We start from the raw sequence: 20,671 nt of genomic DNA on the forward strand, positions 1-20,671 counted from the left end.
TAGTCCATACTGCTTCCATCGTCGTCGAACTGTTCGTGCAGATGGTTGTTGTCTTACCAACGTCCCCATCTGTTGACTCAGGGATTGAGACGTGGCTGCACGATCCGTTACAGCCATGCGGATAAAATGCCTGTCATCTCGACTGCTAGTGATGCCGTTGGGATCCAGCACGACGTTCCGTATTACCCTCCTCAACCCACCGATTCCATATTCTGCTAACAGTCATTGGATCTCGAACAACGCGAGCAGCAATGTCGCGATACCATAAACCGCAATCGCGATAGGCTACAATTCGACCTTTATCAAAGTCGGAAACGTGATGGTAAGTATTTTTCCTCCTCACACGAAGCATCACAACAACGTTTACCAGGCAACGCCGGTCAACTGTTGTTTGTGTATGAGAAATCGGTTGGAAACTTTCCTCATATCATCACATTGTAGGAGTCGGCACCGGCGCCAACCTTCTGTGAATGGTCTGAAAAGCTAATCATTTGCATATGACAGCATCTTCTTCCTGTCGGTTAAATTTCGTATTTGTAGCACGTGGTGTAGCAATTTAAAGCGCCAGTAGTGTATTAGCGGAAGACGAGGTAGTATCACACACGAAAACTTTTTGAAACTTACACAATTTTGTGAAATTTATATTCGAACATCCTTCGCGCTAAACGGGACTGTGACACATCAGTTAACAGAATTATGAAACATATCACCCTGACTTTTTAATATTTTTTGTACCCCTTGGATTTTGATCGTTTGTATTTTTCGGAGGTTGTAGCGGAAGTGAAATTGTAATGCGGATGAAAAGGTATTTTCGTTGCAAAACTGTTTGAATAGGATCGTAAATGATTATGAACGTGATCTTACCCATCAGCTCACCTAGTGTGTCACAGAATGCGTCTACTTGTTTCTTGTTGAAACCTGCTACTCGCTGCAGACTAGTGGTTTGAAACGTGGTGTAGTCTAAAGTCGTAGCTCTGGCTCCTGTTATCGACACCGCGAAGACAATCCTTGCTAGCGGAGCGTCGCTGACCACACCAGTGGGATGGAAGTAACGAGGCACGCCCATACAAAGCTCCCTGCGCCACCGTCGGTGACCTGTCCCGGAGCAGACCGACACACGGTCACGTGAGGTCAGCTGTACGGCAGGCAGCGTGCCAATCAACGCCTAGTCCACATTTAGCAGCCAGAAGAGAATCGCAGCTGGTGACAACAGAGTTAGCGACAACCAGTTACACTCTTTAAGTCAATCTGCAAAGCCTTGCATAGATTTGTGAACTTGGTCTTTAACAGTGGTGCAAGAAAGTGTTTCTACTGAACAGTGATTCGAGTTGCATTAGCAGCGACAGTCTGTTTCATCACAAGTGCAGGACTGGTCCTTTCAGTGTATATAAATACAGGGCTATTACAAATGATTGAAGCGATTTCATAAATTTACTGTAGCTCCATTCATTGACATATGGTCACGACACACTACAGATACGTAGAAAAACTCATAAAGTTTTGTTCGGCTAAAGCCACACTTCGGGTTTCTGCCGCCAGAGCGCTCGAGAGCGCAGTGAGACAAAATGGCGACAGGAGCCGAGAAAGCGTATGTCGTGCTTGAAATGCACTCACATCAGTCAGTCATAACAATGCAACGACACTTCAGGACCAAGTTCAACAAAGATCCACCAACTGCTAACTCCATTCGGCGATGGTATGCGTAATTTAAAGCTTCTGGATTCCTCTGTAAGGGGAAATCAACGGGTCGGCATGCAGTGAGCGAAGAAACGGTTGAACGCGTGCGGGCAAGTTTCAAGCGTAGCCCGCGGAAGTCGACGAATAAAGCAAGCAGGGAGCTAAACGTACCACAGCCGACGATTTGGAAAATCTTATGGAAAAGGCTAAAGCAGAAGCCTTACCGTTTACAATTGCTACAAGCCCTGACACCCGATGAAAAAGTCAAACGCTTTGAATTTTCGGCGCGGTTGCAACAGCTCATGGAAGAGGATGCGTTCAGTGCGAAACTTGTTTTAAGTGGTGAAGCAACATTTTTTTCTTAATGGTGAAGTGAACAGACACGATGTGCGAATCTGCGCGGTAGAGAATCCTCACGCATTCGTGCAGCAAATTCGCAATTTACCAAACGTTAACGTGTTTTGTGCAACCTCACGGTTTAAAGTTTACGGCCCCTTTTTCTTCTGCGAAAAAAACGTTACAGGACACGTGTATCTGGACATGCTGGAAAATTGGCTCATGCCACAACTGGAGACCGACAGCGCCGACTTCATCTTTCAACAGAATGGTGCTCCACCGCACTTCCATCATGATGTTCAGCATTTCTTAAACAGGAGATTGGAAAACCGATGGATCGGTCGTGGTGGAGATCATGATCAGCAATTCATGTCATGGCCTCCGCGCTCTCCCGCCTTAACCCCATGCGATTTCTTTCTGTGGGGTTATGTGAAAGATTCAGTGTTTAAACCTCCTCTACCAAGAAACGTACCAGAACTGCGAGCTCGCATCAACGATGCTTTCGAACTCATTGATGGGGACATGCTGCGCCGAGTGTGGGAGCAACTTGATTATCGGCTTGATGTCTGTCGAATCACTAAAGGGGCACATATCGAACATTTGTGAATGCCTAAAAAACTTTTTGAGTTTTTGTATGTGTGTGCAAAGCATTGTGAAAATATCTCAAATAATAAAGCTATTGTAGAGCTGTGAAATCGCTTAAATCATTTGTAATAACCCTGTATAATTAGGTATGATCCACTGTCACAGCGAGGATGAAGTTGTGTAACCACAGATAAGTGTTCATTTTGTATCAAAATATACTTCGATTCTTACATTTTGCTCGTGTAATAATCTTGTCAGTTATCACATGTTCAGAGCCCGCCACTGTAGCTGAGAGGGCAGCGCGCCGGCTTGTCATGTAGAGGGACCCGTATTCGATTCCCGGTAGAGTTACAGATTTTCTCCGTTTAGGGAATGGGTGTTTGTGTCGTCTTCATCACCATCATTTCATATTCCTCGACGCGCAAGTGGCCGAAGCGCCGTCACCTCAAAATACCTGCGCCAGGCGATCCAGTCTGCCCGCCGGGAACCTCTCGCCCCACGACATTTCACCTGCACAGAACCTGTTCGTCTGAAATTTGTAACATCATCGTAGAATACTGTTTGCAAGATATGTATTCGCAGCTGCGAATATGGGGAACCATTAGCTGTATAATGGAATGGCGACAATGGCAATTTGTGCCGGAACCGGGCTTAGAAGCCAGATTTCCCGCTTATCGCAAGCAGACGCCTTAACCACTGTTTTCGTTTGTATTCATTTCGCTAGTTATTGTTCGTTGCATTTGGTCTGGGCGGGCATCACATGACAGCCTTTCTAGTTCATCGTTGATTCCTTCACTCAGTTTTTTTATTAGAGAGAGCTGCCACTCCTCTGACCGAACACGCCGAGCTACCGTACCGTACACGCTTCCTGGACCGACCCAAACTTCCAGAAGTTGGACTGTCTACATTCCTGTAAGGTAGTCCACTAAATTCGTCACCTTATGCTCGCAACATTACGTGGGTTCCCGCAAAGAGAAACCGAGACCATTGTTGGTATAATCATGTGCCTAGGCTTGTAATACTTAAATACATAGCTGAAAGAACGGGCGCTGTTGACGATCCATAGCTTTACGAAATAGTTCGAAATTAATTCGCTGAATGCGAATTTTTTGATATGAGCTGCATTAGGAATAGATCCAAGTCCCCAATAGTGATGTATGAAAATGTTCGCCGCAGAGAGACTCAAACCCCGATTTCTCGCTTATCGCGAGCGGTCGCCATAACCACATCGGTTATGAGTAGCGAGCGTTAGGTGATGAATTTAGTGGACTACGTCAAAAGGATGTGGACAGCGTGACGTATCGAAGCCTGGGTCGGTCCAGGGAGCATGCCCAGATAGCCAAAGTGGTTAGGGCGACCGTTTGTGATGAGAACGAAATCGGGATTTGAGACCCCGTGAGGCTTAATTTTTATAATTCTGTATTGGGTAGTACATACATACATAATACAACTAACGTGAAGGAGTTAGCAGCCAGCGAACTAATTTCGAAGCTCTCTGTTTTGTGAAGTATAATCCGAAATTGATATATCTTATACGACTTGAACGCACTGATGTGGGAGTTTAAAATTGGCGTTGTAACTACTTTCACCAATTATCACAGCCGACAATACAGATAGTATCAGTTGTGTGTTAAGTTACCGTAAAAATGTATTATTACGTACTTCTGAAGAAAACATACCATTCGAAACTTAAAGTAGTGCAACGAAGAACTCACTAGTAACAGATAATCTGGAGCCACTTTGAAATGAGCTGCTTTTTTTTTTTTTAATTCAGAATCGCGAGAACTGCCTTTTTCCTCCGTAGTTTACATTGTGGAGGAGAAACACTTGCTGGTCTTAACGGTAGAGTTTACAGACAGATTGTGGTGTCCGATACAATCCACTGTCATACATACCTGACCTTGTCCTACTTCATCGAAGCAGTCGCCTCACCGTACGTATTAAAATGCTCTGAAGATGGTTGAATTACCGATACAGGTTACCAAACGCAAGTGGATCGTGACTTGGAGTGCTCTTAGTAAAGTATAGAGAGTGGCGTAGAGACAGGGTAGACTCACCGACGACGTGCAGCGAGATGAAGTGGCTCATCTTGTTCTCGGTGCTGACCTGGCACTCGTACTGGCCGGCGTCGCGCGCCTGCACGTACTTTATCTGCAGCGTCCACGTGTCCGTCGCCTCGACCAGGAACGCCTGGAAGCGGTCGTCCGCGATGAACGTGTACCGGTCCACCGTCAGGATGTGCGCGTCGCGCCGCCGGATCCACGACACCTGCCGGCAACAGTCACCACTTCAGTCTCCACGCTCTCCCTCTCACTGCCGGTTCCAGTCGAAACCTCCACCTATAAGCAACTTCTGTGTTGTATTGTGCTGACTTATAAATATCACACATTTCACACAATATTTTATACAAATACATATACTGACGGAAATGGGAAGTACTGTATCATACATCTCTTCGCCAAACGTCATCAAAATGACACCGCAGTATTTCGAGGTCTGTGGGGACATGTTGATCAAAATTTCATCCTCATGCGACCTATCTTTCAACATTTTCAATATAGAAGAAAGCCATCCCTGTCATATGAAGATTTTATTTTGTATTATTTATTTATGTACTTCTCAAGTAAAGACCTGCTGCCTTTTATTATGTAGCAGGTCATACAATGTGTGATTTTACATGTTATACAACAAACTCAGTTTCATTACTAGTAGATTTCAATTCCTAAATTTTGATATATATATATATATATATATATATATATATATATATATATATATATATATATACTAATAATGCAATGATAATAAATACTTAATAGGTTGTGCATGTATTTAAAATTACAATTAAAAGTGTATTTAATGGAAGAAACAAGAGATGGCAATTTGACTTAGATGTGATGTGACAGTTGTTCCCTTTATACCTTTTGCGTGTATGGCTACATCTGTTACATATGTTGACTTGATTATGGTAATACTTAATGTAATGTATTGTTTAGTTAGGTTTGGACATTCGGAAGCTACCGGGTGTGTTTGAATTTGTTGTCGTTCTGCTTTACGCAATATTCGAATACTTAAGTAGCTCGACGGCACTTGTAGCATGATTTGAGGAGTTGTCGTGATAGGCGGTCATTGTTCACAGCGCCGATTAGAGGCAGTCAGCGAGTATGGGGAACGACTTGAACGGCTAGACAGTGCCGTATCGTAATGTAAATCGTGGAAAGTCGTAATATTTCTACAAACGATTAATTTCATTGTGTTTCGAATATTGTGAAGAGTCAGACGAAAGTATATTATAGAAGTGCACTGTATAGGCTAAGGAATGGAAAGTATTGTTGCCCACAGTGTTTGCGTTTATAGCACTGAAACGTGCTTGTACTGTATAAACGTGTTTAACGTAATACGACCCCAGTTCTTACAAATGTTATTGCAGTACGAAGTAGCAAACGTATTTTGAAATTACTCACACAATAATTAATGATAAGTAACATATTCTGAGCGCACAAGTGGGTAACAGTTGTGAGATATGGCGTGGGGCAAATAAAAGTGGCCCGGACGAGTGGATTCGATTGGACGTGAATGTGTGCACGTACACACACCCCGTGAAGCCCACACTACATATACGCCCGCCACGTGATCCACACCTGTTCAGAGCTTAGTTCAAAGTGCCAGAAACGAATGCTACGCCTTAGTCCGAAAATCGAGATCGAGTCAGGCAGGCTCTGTTTTGATGAAATAAAAAAATTTAAAAAAATCCGAAACTTACCCGCACACCAAAGGATGTGGCTGCAGTCCACCAAAACTGCTTCACAGTCCTACCAGATCATCCCGACGCCTGTCGCAAGAGACTAGCATACCACGTCCATCATGCGGACGAATACTCAACTTGGACCTGCAGTCTGGTCGCAGCCCTAGCTGGCCACTTAGACCACGTGACCTGTCATTGTGCGATTACTTTGTGTGGGGAGCCCTCATGTCTGAGATGTATCGAAACAACCCTCATAGTCTTAAATAACTGTACCAGAACATTTCGGATGGGAGTGCAGCAATTCCAGCAGTCCAGCTTTGATCACCCATTACAACAAATTGCTGATCAGGTTCAAAAATGGCTCTGAGCACTATGGGACTTAACATCTATGGTCATCAGTCCCCTAGAACTTAGAACTACTTAAACCTAACTAACCTAAGGACATCACACGACACCCAGTCATCACGAGGCAGAGAAAATCCCTGACCCCGCCGGGAATCGAACCCGGGAACCCGGGCGTGGGAAGCGAGAACGCTACCGCACGACCACGAGATGCGGACTTGCTGATCAGGGCCCAAAAGTGCCAAGAAATGAATGGTGGTCACTTTCAAGATCTGCTAGAGTCACGTTAGCACTGTATTCCGTTCCCAGGCATTGTTTCTTTGTACCCTGGGACTCTGTTCTCCAGGCCACTTTTATTTGCCACACTCTGTGTAAAATTCCGTTAAGGAATGTGGCAATATGATGAACACAGATACACACACCCCAATTTAGTACTACTTTTGATCTGTAATTTCTTTAAATAAGAGTAATGGATTATTGTGGAAGCAAACATGGCTGCTATATTAGCAAAGAAACAGAAGCTGTAGCAAGTTTAACTAAGAAGGGGAATCAGAATTCAGTATGTAATCGAACGTGGTTGGCAGAGCCGAATGATTCCGGAGAAAGCCAATTTGGGTGTCGGCGTGGGGTCGCAGTGACTTGCACGAGCGAAGAGATAGAGGAACACAGTCCTGGATGAGGTAGACAAAAACTACATAGGAGGACGTCCCTACTCGTTGGAGAAGGTGGGATGGCCATGCTAAGTCGTAGGGGAATCGCTGGCGCCAGTGATTCTCTTTCTAGTCGGGGCAACAATCCAGGTTGTTCTGGAATGCACGTTTTCTCTTTTGTTGGCCTCTTCTGGCCATTTATTACAACTTCTAACTAGACAGATGTATGTACCAGCAGCTTAAGCATCACACAGAGGGTCATAGCCACACAACTGTCATCGTACTGGATACTGAGTTGCACCATAAATATTGTAAGATGGTTTTACAGAGGTCAATATTCCTCAAGAATATACATCATTTTTACCAGAACTTTGTTACTTCATTTAGTAGTAGCAAACCTTCAGTTCGTCGCATTACGCTTATGATTTTGTTGAGGTACAGAATTTACAGGGCGCTGTACTGCAGGTAAAGTCAGACAAGTTACAGGTCTAGAAAGTGCAGAGGCTGACTACGCTTCTGAGGTGTAGGTAAGTCTTAGACAGGACCCGCCACACACTCCAGTATAGCTATCACTTACGGTACCAGTGAGTCAAGGTGGTCCAGCTGTGTCATTACGTAGAAATTGTCATTCATGGGTTCTCCTTGTAAGGCGACCGGATTTTACGGGCCTTATATGAGCTCGGTCCATAACAACAGTATGATACAGTATGAGATCCTCAGAAAACTATATTATCAACAAAAAGCAATTGCAGTAATCTCATGTACCGAAAACTAACAATACAACATCTACCAATATAAGGACAGAGGCATGCATAAATAAGTTAAGGTGAAAAGCATTTTGGAGACGAATCGAGCAGATGGTTAATGGCATTGGAAAACTCCACTTAACAAAAGAACGCCAGGCTTCAGCACAGAAGGGGGTAAATCCAGACCAATACATTATCCCTTTTAACGTAAATGTGGCTGGGACTGAGGGTATGTGGCAGCATGGCTTTAACAGGGCTAGTGGCGACCCGGCAAGAAAAATAAAAATTCACCTCTAATGAAACAGCAGTTGACTGAAGCCACACTGGGAGACGAAAATGCGACATGGTGGGGAGATCTCTAATATATAAAAGCATTTTGAGAACTAAAAATTTCTTGATCTCTCTCGCCTGGAGGCAGACTGCACAAGTGTGTGGAAAATCGTGAGGGCATTGAGAGGTTTGCATCTGCGAAGTGTGGACGATACGCTTCACGTATTGTGGCGACAGATAGCAAAGAGGTAGTTAACTATTCCTGTGGGAATTTTTGCGGGCAACGAAATTGTGAACATCGTTCCAATCCTTAGCGAGTGTGCAATAGCCATTATTTCAACTAGGGAAACATTAACATTCTACAGAATGCAGGGAAGTTGTGACTCAGTGAATTCAGTGAAGGTCAGAGCAGGAAATTAGCATTTCAGATGCAGCATGGAGACGACGCCACTGCAGATCCCGATTGGCTAAGTACCACTGTGCATTATGTCATAGTAAATGATAAATCGAGATTTTGCTCACTCCAACCTGCATATGCTTTGATCATTGAATATCAAAAGCTAGGTTAGTACCCTACCCTCACATTGAGTACATGAGAGATTTTCATTTGTTTAAAAGGTAAATTTATTGTCCACCAACTTAGTGCATTGACCAGCTACAATATTGTAGAAGTAAATTTAATACATGAGGGTTTTTCATCATTTTTGTCTGTGATAATATTTCATTTGTAGAGATAACGATTTAATAATTGCCACATCAATATGTCCAAGAGTTAAATATTTTGTTATTGAGCGTTGAAAGTAATTGAACATGATTGTTGGGTATCACTTGACCATTCAAAGCACAGCTGATAAATTATATGTAGAATGAAAAAGGGAACAGCTGTTTTGTCTTTCTAGAATAGATCCCAAACTTTCACTCTTTTAATTCATGCATTCTAGTTACATGACAGCAGCATTTCTATTTAATTTATTACCATTTGTACCTAATATTAGCTACCTTACAGGTCCAATTCATATTTATATAGAAAGACTGTTTAACACCCTGGGCTTGAGAAGATAGTTCAGATGCATTATCCATTTGCACACTTATCCTTACATCCTGTTGTGGCGTCCATGTTAGTTCTAATTTGTTTTTAGCCAATAAGGAGGAGCAAGACGTTCTCTTCATGATGTATGTTATAGTTGGTTATTTTCATTCAAAGGTTTCACAATATACATGTGTATAGTGTCTAGCTTGTGGTGCATTATTCAGAAGATACATTGTTGCCTACCTAGTTAACACTTTCAGGCAGTCTGAGTGCAATATCGCATGCCCCTCCCCATGTGAGCACATGTCATGATAGAGTGGGGGACAACAGTAGTTTTGGGGGCTCCTTGCATATGGGGCACACAGTGGGGGATCTGTGCACTACTGCTATGACCTCCATGCGACCGCATGTCACTAGGAATCATTAAGCCACAGCTACGAAGTCTACAAATGGTCACATTAACAGGTCATGTCTGTACAACCAATAATTTGACAAGTCAACCGTTTACTACTAAAAACACAATGGGCACCAGATTACACTGAAATTGCAACAGGAGGAGTGATTTATTTTCGCCTGTCTGATACACCTTTTCTTTTATTTCATTTGTTACCATGTTAAAATTATCATCTTTTCCCAAAACACGCCAGGTTTTAAGTTACACAATTTCACGTGAAACGATAATGCAGGTCCAACTGCGATACAATCCTGTAACAGTTTACTATCAATCAAACAATGGAGGACAAGTAAGGCCTGCAACTTATGAATAACTCATGCGGCTTTATTTAGGAGTATGATTCCTTCACATATGTTGTTACAAATCCTGACTATTTCTTATATCACAAGCTGTTGATGTCTGTTAAGATAATTATATTATTTCATTGAAAAACTCTGTAGCCACTCGCATATCACAATTGATATGAGTGTCTGCCGTGTGAGCTATATGGCAAAATACTCTTCACTTTATCATTTGCGAAAATTCTTTTCGGTACCTCTAAACGCTTACGAGGTATGAGATATGTTATGAGTATATCAGTTGCACTCTGTCATTTGCGAAAACGATCGGAAAAGATTGCACTACATACAATCCACTTCGTCGAGATTGGTGACAGATACAGATCTCGTTTGAGGTTTAAGGAAAAATTCATTTTGTTAGCTGATTTCGAATACAGAAATATATTGTCTAACATGTACCAGAGGCAAATTCATATAGATCTCTATTTTTTATTGCAAAAGTATTCAAATTTCATGTACTCTGTCTTCCCTGATAGAGAAATAGCAGAGTAATTGTGAACATTAATGAGATCATAGCCAGTTCACCATGAAGCTGACTAATGAGGCTATGAGATGCGTGAGAATCAAACTTTTGTACAGAACAGTTTCTTTAAAATCGTTTGAAAAAGTTGCAGGGCAGCTGACATGCACATCTTCATATTGGCAGAGCGCATAGTTAATGAGCCGGCCGGTGTGGCTGAGCGGTTCCAGGCGCTTCAGTTTGGAACCGCGCGACTGCTTCAGTCGCAGGTTCGAATCCTGCCTCGGGCATGGATGTGTGTGATGTCCTTAGGTTAGTTAGGTTTAAGTAGTTCTAAATTCCAGGGGACTGATGACCTCCGATGTTAAGTCCCATAGTGCTCAGAGCCATTTGAACCATTTGATAGTTAATGGTTGCAGCCTATGTACAGCCGGAAAGTGATATGAACTGTGCCATGCTTTGGTGGGACACTATTAAATATACAAATACCCAACACACACAATATTTTGTAGTGCACTATGCATAGGTACAGGCAATGCAGTCAAATATCATAATAAAAACAATACCTATAAAGTACAACAGTAATTTTTCAGGTGTAGATTGCGAGACAGTTTGGACACAGGACGTGTACATGCAGCTTATCATCATTCTTGGAGGTTTTTCGAGAAAGACAAGATCATTGGCAAGAGAGCTATCGGACCATTGTATACGCAGACTGTGCAGACATTTGGGTAATGCAAAGACTGGGCAACGAGTGGCTGAGAAATCGTGTAGGGAAAAGAGTTTGTCAAAAGGACTGGGCACAGGACGTTCTAGAGGAACTACACTGTGAGAAGATCGAAAGGTTGTTCGACTGGCTCTGTCAAACAGACAAATGTCAACAGATGAAATCCTCTATAGATTGCAGATACGAATCACGGGAAACAAATAACTGGAATCTAAACTGAGGTCTTGAATTTCCACCTGTCGATCATGTTGGTACCATAACAATGAGAACATAGTCTTGCATGGTGAACCATCAGAGTCAATTGTAACACTGAGTGTCACTATATGGGTTTCTGTTTGCCTTGGTCAGATCAATGCCAACATGTTCATTGAAGACCTAGTACAATGTAAGAGGAAGCAGAAGCTATCGGAACTAATACTTCTCCATCCCCAGGAGACATGATTTTGCAAGCTAAACCGTACGGTAATAGGAGCAATTTGTAATTCTTGAAGGCTAAATGGTCGACAGTATGTGGCCGTTACAGTATGCTGTCCAACCCGACAAGAACTGAGTACTGAATGGCATATTTCAAAAGGATGCTACGAGATCCTCGACATTTCACGCCGCAGTCACGTTAAGAAATTTATGGATACTGGATTGGCCTGCCAACTACTCTTATTTGCTGCCCAGTAAGCTTCAATGGGATGCTATCAAAAGACATCTTCGTTCATACTAGACTCCTGCGAAATTCTTCGTGAACTGACACAGCCTGGGTTTTAGCCATGGCAAGAAATTACCCAAGATGACACTTCCATGCCACAATGGAAATGTAAGTGTATTCAAACTTGTGGGAGGACACTCCTCATACTGATGATGAGCATCAGTCCTGAACAGAATCAAAATGTGATCTTTTAATGCCATATACAGGGTGTAACTTAATTCCCATTACATATTTTGGGGTACTTGTAATGGGGCCCTTGATGGTTACGTTTAGCACCGGAATTTTGTCTGGAAATGTGTCTTTTCCCTCTACACTCAAAATATCAAAACACACATTGTTCTCTGACTGCTGCTGCTTGTCATCAGTTACCACCTACAAGCAGGAATCAGTGTGATGACCACTGACGTGAAAACAGACACGGTGCCTCCATACCATATGCCAGTACAAATGATCACCAGTCCCAGTCCCCCATAAGCCAAGTCAGTACCTCATCGTCAGATGCCACAGGGATCTCGTAAATCAAAGTTTTTATGTCATGCCTCAGACAGTAGCATAGCGGGTTCAAGTTAGGGGAACGCTCAGGACAAGCAGTTAGGTACCACCACATTCACCATGTTGCCCAAATTGTTCATCCAGACGATCTCGGACAGCACGTGAAAAATAAAGTGGTGTGCCATAGTACTGGAACCACATGTTTTTATGCACACACAGTGGCATGTCGTCCAGGACCGCTTACATCCAGTACAGTAACATGGTATGAACAAACTGCACAAGCTCAACAGCAAGTATAACTCGCTGTGGAGAAGTGGAAAGTTCAACTGAATGAAATGTAAAAAAACCTGTTGTGTGTGTGGGACATAAAATGATCAGTGAATGACGTATGCAATACCCTAGTCAATACCGGTCGAAAATGTGGCAGATCTGAACGTGTCTTGTGGTATTTTGAGTGTAGTGGGAAATGGTAGGTTTCCAGACAAGTGTTCCAGAGGTAAACTTAACTGTCTAAACGTCTTGGTCCCCATTTTAATTCATCAACGTCTGGAAAGGGAATTTAGTGACATCTAGCGACCTGATGAACATCTCGAAAAGGTTTGGTTAACCTCAGAATCGCTCTCCCTTATGTAAAATTTTTCGTCAGTGTAGTTTATCTTTAAGATTAGGCAAGTGAAACAATTTTGGTAAAATTTATAGTGGCAGTTACATAATGCCGTCTGTGATTTACATAGTAAATTTAATTTCCTTGTTCTTCAAAAAATCAGGAGAATTACACCCCCCTGTCAATTCGTCCAGTGTACGTTGTTTCCCCAGTTACTGACTCATTCTGCAGATGGCTGTACGCTTATCAGCCAAAATGTTGTAATTAATTCCCTTAAGAGACCCTGAGTACTTGTAGTGGACATCATGACGGTTTTGTTCAGCACAAGAACTCATGTGCGGAAAAGTACCTTTTCCCACTGTACAGAAAATACTAGAACACACGTTGCTTTCACACTGCTGCTGCACCGACCGAGGTGGCGCAGTGGTTGATACACTGAACTCACTTTCGGGAGGCCAACGGTTCAAACCCCTCTCCGGCCAGCATGAGTTATGCTTTCCGTGATTTCTCTAAATCGCTTTAAGCAAATGCCGGGATGGTTCATTTGAAAGGGTATGGCCGACTTCATTCTGCATTCTTCCCTAATCCGGTGGGATCAATGACCTGGCCATTTCGTCCCCTCCCCAGAATCAACCAACCAACTAACTGATGCTGCTTTGGCAACCACAAGCTACCTACTGTTGTCAAAATCTTCGGTCAAGATGATCTCGGACCACCCGTGAAAAGTGAGGTGATGCCGCGTCGAGCTGGAGCCACATGTTTTGACGCATGTGCAGTGAGACATCTTCGAAGAGCCCATGCATCTTGTAATGTTACACTTGCTGATATCTCAAATTCCGGCTGTTGCAGTCCCGAAAGGGCGCCCAAAAGATTATACAGTCCGAGTGAACTTTCAAGAATCACAATGGGAATTGATGTATGCAGCGGGGAGGAACGTTTGTAGCGAAAGAGGTTCGATAATGGAGGAGCTCATAATGCTATCGAATAAGTAATGGTTACTTCATATTTCATACTCCGACCGTTAGAGCAGGAGGCTAATGACGGTAATGACGAGAAGTGGAACCATCATGGCTCGTAATCCCTCGGCATTTAGCTTCCAATGTCTGAAATGAGCACCGCTCTGCAGCTAGGCGGTAGATCGACACACGTGTGGCCTCCATTAGGGCATCAGTAAATACGGCGCTGCAGCGGGCGGCGGCGCTTAATGGCTCTCTCACTAGCTCGTTCCCGCCCAGGCTAGGAGCGCACTATTCGTTTCGGCGGCTCCCGGCGCCTCCATCTTCAGTAGTGGCACTAATTTGGCGCTCCCTCGCGCAGATAATGGCGGCGTTTAAGTCCGCCTCGCGCTGTTCGGTGCTCCCCCCGCAGCTCTCGAAAACGCTTGTTCGGTTTGGCCATAATTGGAGCGGCAGTTCTTGCTTTGTTTTACGCGCTATCGACCGCGGCACTTGCGGCCGCTCTCCGAGTGGTCTTGGGGTGTTCCACGAGCGAATAATGGAAAGGGCGCATTACGCTCTCAGGCGCGGGGAGCGCGTCGTCACCAGTGCACGAGAATTGTACTTCGCAATCGACGTTTCCGAGAGCTTCAAGAACTCATCCTCGCACGCGAGACACAAAGAAACTCGTAAATCTTAGGTTCGATTTCACTACACCCTACGTCGTGAACAACATTATTTTTATTGTCACACGTTAACATGAATCTTGAGATTATCACGCACTGACGCAGTGAAAGAGGTGCTGTACAGCCGAAAACAGTGTAAGGCGTGTATATTTCTATTGTTTATTGTCAAATCACAATTTATGAAAGATATTTATATTTTATTAATAGGATTAAGTAGGAATAATTAATATTTGTCATGTTGGGAATAATTGTGGTAGCAGGAAACAGGTTGGAGACTATGGGTCAAGCTGCTGGAAAACCATTCTGGAGTGTAATTAGCAGTCTTCGAAAGGGAGGTAACAAGGAAATGACAAGTATTTCGGACAGGTCAGGAAAACTGCTGGTGATTCCTGTGGATGCCTTGGGCAGATGGAGGGAATATTTTGAAGAGTTGCTCAATGTAGGTGAAAATGCGATCAGTAATGTTTCAGATGTCGAGGTAGAATGGGATAGGAATGATGATGGAAATAGGATCACATTTGAGGAAGTGGAAAAAATGGTCAATAGATTGCAGTGCAATAAAGCGGCTGGGGTGGATGAAATTAAGTCGGAACTCACCAAATACAGTGGAATGTCAGGTCTTAAATGGCTACACAGGATAATTGAAATGGCCTGGGAGTCGGGACAGGTTCCATCAGACTGGACAAAAGCAGTAATCACACCAATCTTTAAACATGGAAACAGAAAAGATTGTAACAACTACAGAGGTATCTCTTTAATCAGCGTTGTGGGTAAAATCTTCTCAGGTATTGATGAAAGGAAAGTGCGAGTATTAGTTGAGAACCAATTGAATGAAAATCAGTGGGGGTTTAGGCCTCTTAGAGGTTGTCAGGACCAGATTTTTAGCTTACGGCAAATAATTGAGAAGCGCTATGAGTGGAACAGGGAATTGTATCTATGCTTTATAGATCTAGAAAAGGCATATGACCGGCTTCCTAGGAGGAAGTTATTGTTTGTTCTCCAAGATTATGGAATAGGAGGCAAAATTTTGCAAGCGATTAAAGGTCTTTACATGGATAGTCAGGCAGCAGTTAGAGTTGACGATAAATTGAGTTCATGGTTCAGAGTAGTTTCAGGGGTAAGACAAGGCTGCAACCTGTCTCCACTGTTGTTCATATTATTTATGGATCATATGTTGAAAACAATAGACTGGCTGGGTGAGATTAAGATAGGTGAACACAAAATAAGCAGTCTTGCATATGCGGATGACTTAGTTGTGATGGCAGATTCGATTGAAAGTTTGCAAAGTAATATTTCAGAGCTAGATCAGAAATGTAAGGACTATGGTATGAAGATTAGCATCTCCAAAACGAAAGTAATGTCAGTGGGAAAGAAATATAAACGGATTGAGTGCCAAATAGGAGGAACAAAGTTAGAACAGGTGGACGGTTTCAAGTACTTAGGATGCATATTCTCACAGGATGGCAACATAGCGAAAGAACTGGAAGCGAGGTGTAGCAAAGCTAATGCAGTGAGCGCTCAGCTACGATCTACTCTCTTCTGCAAGAAGGAAGTCAGTACCAAGACTAAGTTATCTGTGCACCGTTCAATCTTTCGACCAACTTTGTTGTATGGGAGCGAAAGCTGGGTGGATTCAGGTTACCTTATCAACAAGGTTGAGGTTACGGATATGAAAGTAGCTAGGATGATTGCAGGTACTAGTAGATGGGAACAATGGCAGGAGGGTGTCCACAATGAGGAAATCAAAGAAAAACTGGGAATGAACTCTATAGATGTAGCAGTCAGGGCGAACAGGCTCATGTTACACGCATGGGAGAAGCAAGGTTACCCAAGAGACTCATGGATTCAGCAGTAGAGGTTAGGAGGAGTCGGGGCATACCGAGGAGAAGGTACCTGGATTCGGTTAAGAATTATTTTGAAGTAATAGGTATAACATCAGAAGAGGCACCAATGTTAGCACTGAATAGGGGATCATGGAGGAACTGTATAAGGGGGGCTATGCTCCAGACTGAACGCTGAAAGGCATAATCAGTCTTAAATGATGATGATGATGATGATGATGATGATGTTGATGAGCAGGGAGTGTCTGCAGCAAAGTATTGTTGACAAGAGAGACCGCAAATTGATATAATTTTAAAAAGGGCGGGAGAGACCGCGTATGGATACATTTTAAGGAAAGAGCGGGAAAGACCGCTCATTGATACATTTTGTAATGGTAGCAGGGAATGTCTGCACCAAAGTATTGTTGACAAGAGAGACCGCAAATTGATATAATTTTAAAAAGGGCGGGAGAGACCGCGTATGGATACATTTTCAGAAAAGAGCGGGAAAGACCGCGCATTGTTACATTTTGCAATGGTAGCAGGGATTGTCTGCACCAGAAAGCATTGTTGGCACGAGAGACCGCACTTTAGCGTTCGTAGGAAGTCAGTAGTAAGCGAGATGTGAAGCGAGTCGGCAGCAGGTCTGAAGCGAGAGATTGAGAGGAGTAGTGTGCCTGCCAGTCACTAGCTATGATTTACAAGAGATTATAAACGGATGTACAGAGACATCAGCTAACTATTATCGTAAGAGGAACTAATATTATTGAATTATTATTTGAGAAACTCAAGACTACTGAAGGTATGTTTGCGCAATGCTAGATGTAAGATTATTGTAAAAAGTAAGTCCCATTTGAACGTTTGTAAAATCATTTCATTACCAACAGTACATATTTGAAGCGTTTTCAGAATATAATTAATTTGTGCCAGCAATGTTGCATTACTGATTATAATCCATCCCAAAAACCATCAACATAAAACTTTGGTAAAATTTTATTGTTATCAAGAAAAAGTGTAACTGTGAATTACGTAACTTCACTCAAATTAATTAAAGAATAACGTCAGCTTTGCTATTAAAGAATAACGTCAGCTTTGGTAATAAATACAGCCACTTATTATGAAAGCCCACCAGCAGCTAATAGAGTATAGTAAAACAGCGTAAGTATATTCCTATCGCAGTTCGATGTAGCAGTCAGATGGCGATCCAGTAACAGTAAAAAAGGTAAGGAACAGTTTTGGGTTATTGCAGATAACGTCTGAGGGCCACGACGACGACACATTCTATGTTTCGTCGAAATAATCAGAAAATCACTTTTAATAAGCAGCAATTAAATTTGTATGCGAAGATTGAGAAAGATAATAAATTTCAAAGGGAAGATTTCATTTGTTATTATTAAGCAAGAGATATAAATCCTAAGAAAAGGTTTCATTGTTTATTGTAAAAGGGAAGGTTATCAAAAACAAAAGAGATATAGAGGAGACGGGAAGGTTTCAACAGTGAACTGCTATTCCAGGATATTGGTCTTTTTTATTCATTATTTGCTGAAGAATTTTCCGGGCTGTTCGTTCGTGGTCGAAGAAATTTTAGTGTCTGTGACGTTTCATTCAGAGCTGCAATAGACATCTTCGGAGTAGTTCCGGCGACGCTGAGCCTCGCCGACTTATTCAGCGTTGCCAATGCCAGCTCCGAAGACGTCCAGTGCAACTCTGGACGGAATGTCATAATCCGAGAAGTTTCTTCGATCATGGTCATACAACCCAGAAGATTCATCACCAACCATGACGTCTGGTCGTGAAACCCTTCGTAGTATGTTCTATACCTTATGCTTCACATGGTCTAAGAATCTCAGTATGGTGCCAGAGAAAACACCCAAGGACAATGTTGCGACAGGCCAAACCATCGTGTGAGCAGTGGGGACATCTCGCTCTACTGTTCCTTTTGCTGATAAGGTGATTATGCATAATGACGGCACCACTGTATAAACAATCAAGATTTGTGACTCGACATAACACAAATTCGACTCAAATAAAACGTTACATGTCTGTATTTATACACCACAAGCCACCTTGTGGTGTGTGGTGGAAGATAATTCGTGTACCATTTGCGACAGTTGCCAATGGTACTAAACCTCCACTAAAGTTTCTCTTTTTACTCACGAAACTGTTGAAAAATGATATATTCAACGTACAGTGGCAACTGGTCGGTCCTTCCTACTCGAGACTGCAAAAGTTAATCCTTTCCCATATCATCTTAGTGAATCGACGCTTAGAACTCCTCCCTATCCGTTCTGTGCAATTTTCTTGGCGATGTAGTTCCTTGATGTAGTTCTTATAGTGTTATTTGATTCGTTGAGAAATGCGAGCAGTCTACATATGTGGCTGTAAGTGGAAATGTTAGTACCTAACCACTTTAAATAAGATCCTGGATGTCATTATAGTACATTTATTGACAAGCACCGTAAATCAGTTAACAACAGCGCCTACACTCAAAAAACTTCAAAATTACTTAAAAATTGGAGTATGACTTGCACAGAGATTACCTCTGAAGTGCATCGTAATAACAGCTGACCAGCTTAGTGCACAGTAGAATGTTTTGTAAACTGCATGTTGCCAGGATAGTATCGAAGCTTTAATAGCGCTTAGGCTCCCCCTTGCATTTAATCTGCTCAAGGTGGCATTTAATCCCTCTATCTCTCTCTCTCTTTCTCTCTCTCTCTCCGCGTGTGTAGGCAGGAACTGCTGTAACGATTTTGATCCACTTTCGACTAATAGACTGGTTCACGAAGAAGATCTTTGTAATAATTAATAAATATTTCTTACAAACTGTATGAATTACGATGAATTAAAGTTTCGTTCTGAAAGTGATGCCCTTGCCATGTGGCGAGCAACAGCCATAATTCGAAAGACGAACTGTTAGTTGAGAAAGCAAAAGGCGTGACAACTCCTATCTGGAGTGTTGGTGTAGCGGCAGAGTGTCTGGTCAGAAACTGATACGCTGTAAGAGTCAGTCCCAGCTGTGTCGCTTTTTTCATTCTGCATTTCGCCCTAGTATTCACCTGTCAATCATGCAGAGATTCGGCAGTTACGAAACGTGGCTCGGATTCCACGCTACACTGTAGCTCCCCTTTTCCAGGTTGGACAACTAGTAGGAGTCACCCAAGTCGCCTAAGTGACGCCCAATTGATTCCAGTCGTTTCGGAACAGATGTGTATCGGAAATAACATGTGACTACAAAACGTGTGGCATTTAATCCTTTTTTCATCAAATAAAACGCAGCATTGGATGTAGCTTTGCTCCGTTTACATAAACCAAGTTCGACAGCAGCGCGTAATATGACTCAACGTTCAGATTTCTGCTTTCCTTGAGTCAAACATAGATTCCAACACGATTTTCAGATTCATGGGGTGAAATATATTTTTTTGTTTTGACACTTTAAAATATTGCAGAATACTGGTACAGGACTCTCTGTCGATGGAGTATTCAGAACACGGCGACAATTTCAAACGGGCAATTTCTGCTGCCTTCAAAGCAGCGATTCCAATTTACACTCTTCATTCGTAGCAGATTATTCGAACAACCGGCGGTGAGTTAATCAACTTCCAAGTACTGTAATAAATATGAGGAATAACGAAAAGATAACCACCTCATGATATGACGTGAGACTTACAAGTTGGAATAATCAAATATTTTAAACAATAGACTCCCTGGAATTCTTGGTAAACAACTGCATAGCGAAAAACACGTGAATCCAAAATACGTGATACTTTATTTCTTATCCTTTAAGTAAAATGTTTTTCGAAAAACTGCTTCAAGAACTTTTTTTTGTTAACATGGAGTCCGTTCCTTCAGCAGCGCTTGTGATGACTTAACTTCCAGTTTTCTGCTTTCATTGAATCAGATCTGGGTGACGACACGATTATTTGCGTGGCACGGTAAAGAAGTTTGCCGTATAAGAGTCCGCGACAAAGAATTGCGACAGTGGATCACAAAAATGTCCACAATGCATACTAAGCTTCACAAGAAGTGTGCTAGAACTCGACCTAAACAACTACGTCATGTGGTTTTTTTACTTTT

The 20,671-nt window shown here is 42.6% G+C and overlaps 1 protein-coding gene across 1 annotated transcript in view; it reads right to left on the minus strand.

Moving 5' to 3' along the window:
* The window catches only part of LOC126101215 (protein sidekick-2-like), a 390,083-nt gene that overhangs the window by 59,230 nt on the left and 310,182 nt on the right, over positions 1 to 20,671 (minus strand). Inside the window, exon 2 of the mRNA XM_049911907.1 lies at positions 4,656 to 4,866. Coding sequence (XP_049767864.1) covers positions 4,656 to 4,866 — 211 coding nt within the window. The remainder of the gene's footprint in view (positions 1 to 4,655; positions 4,867 to 20,671) is intronic.

The sequence above is a fragment of the Schistocerca cancellata genome, chromosome 9 (assembly GCF_023864275.1).
Source record: "Schistocerca cancellata isolate TAMUIC-IGC-003103 chromosome 9, iqSchCanc2.1, whole genome shotgun sequence".
Lineage (NCBI taxonomy): Eukaryota > Metazoa > Arthropoda > Insecta > Orthoptera > Acrididae > Schistocerca > Schistocerca cancellata.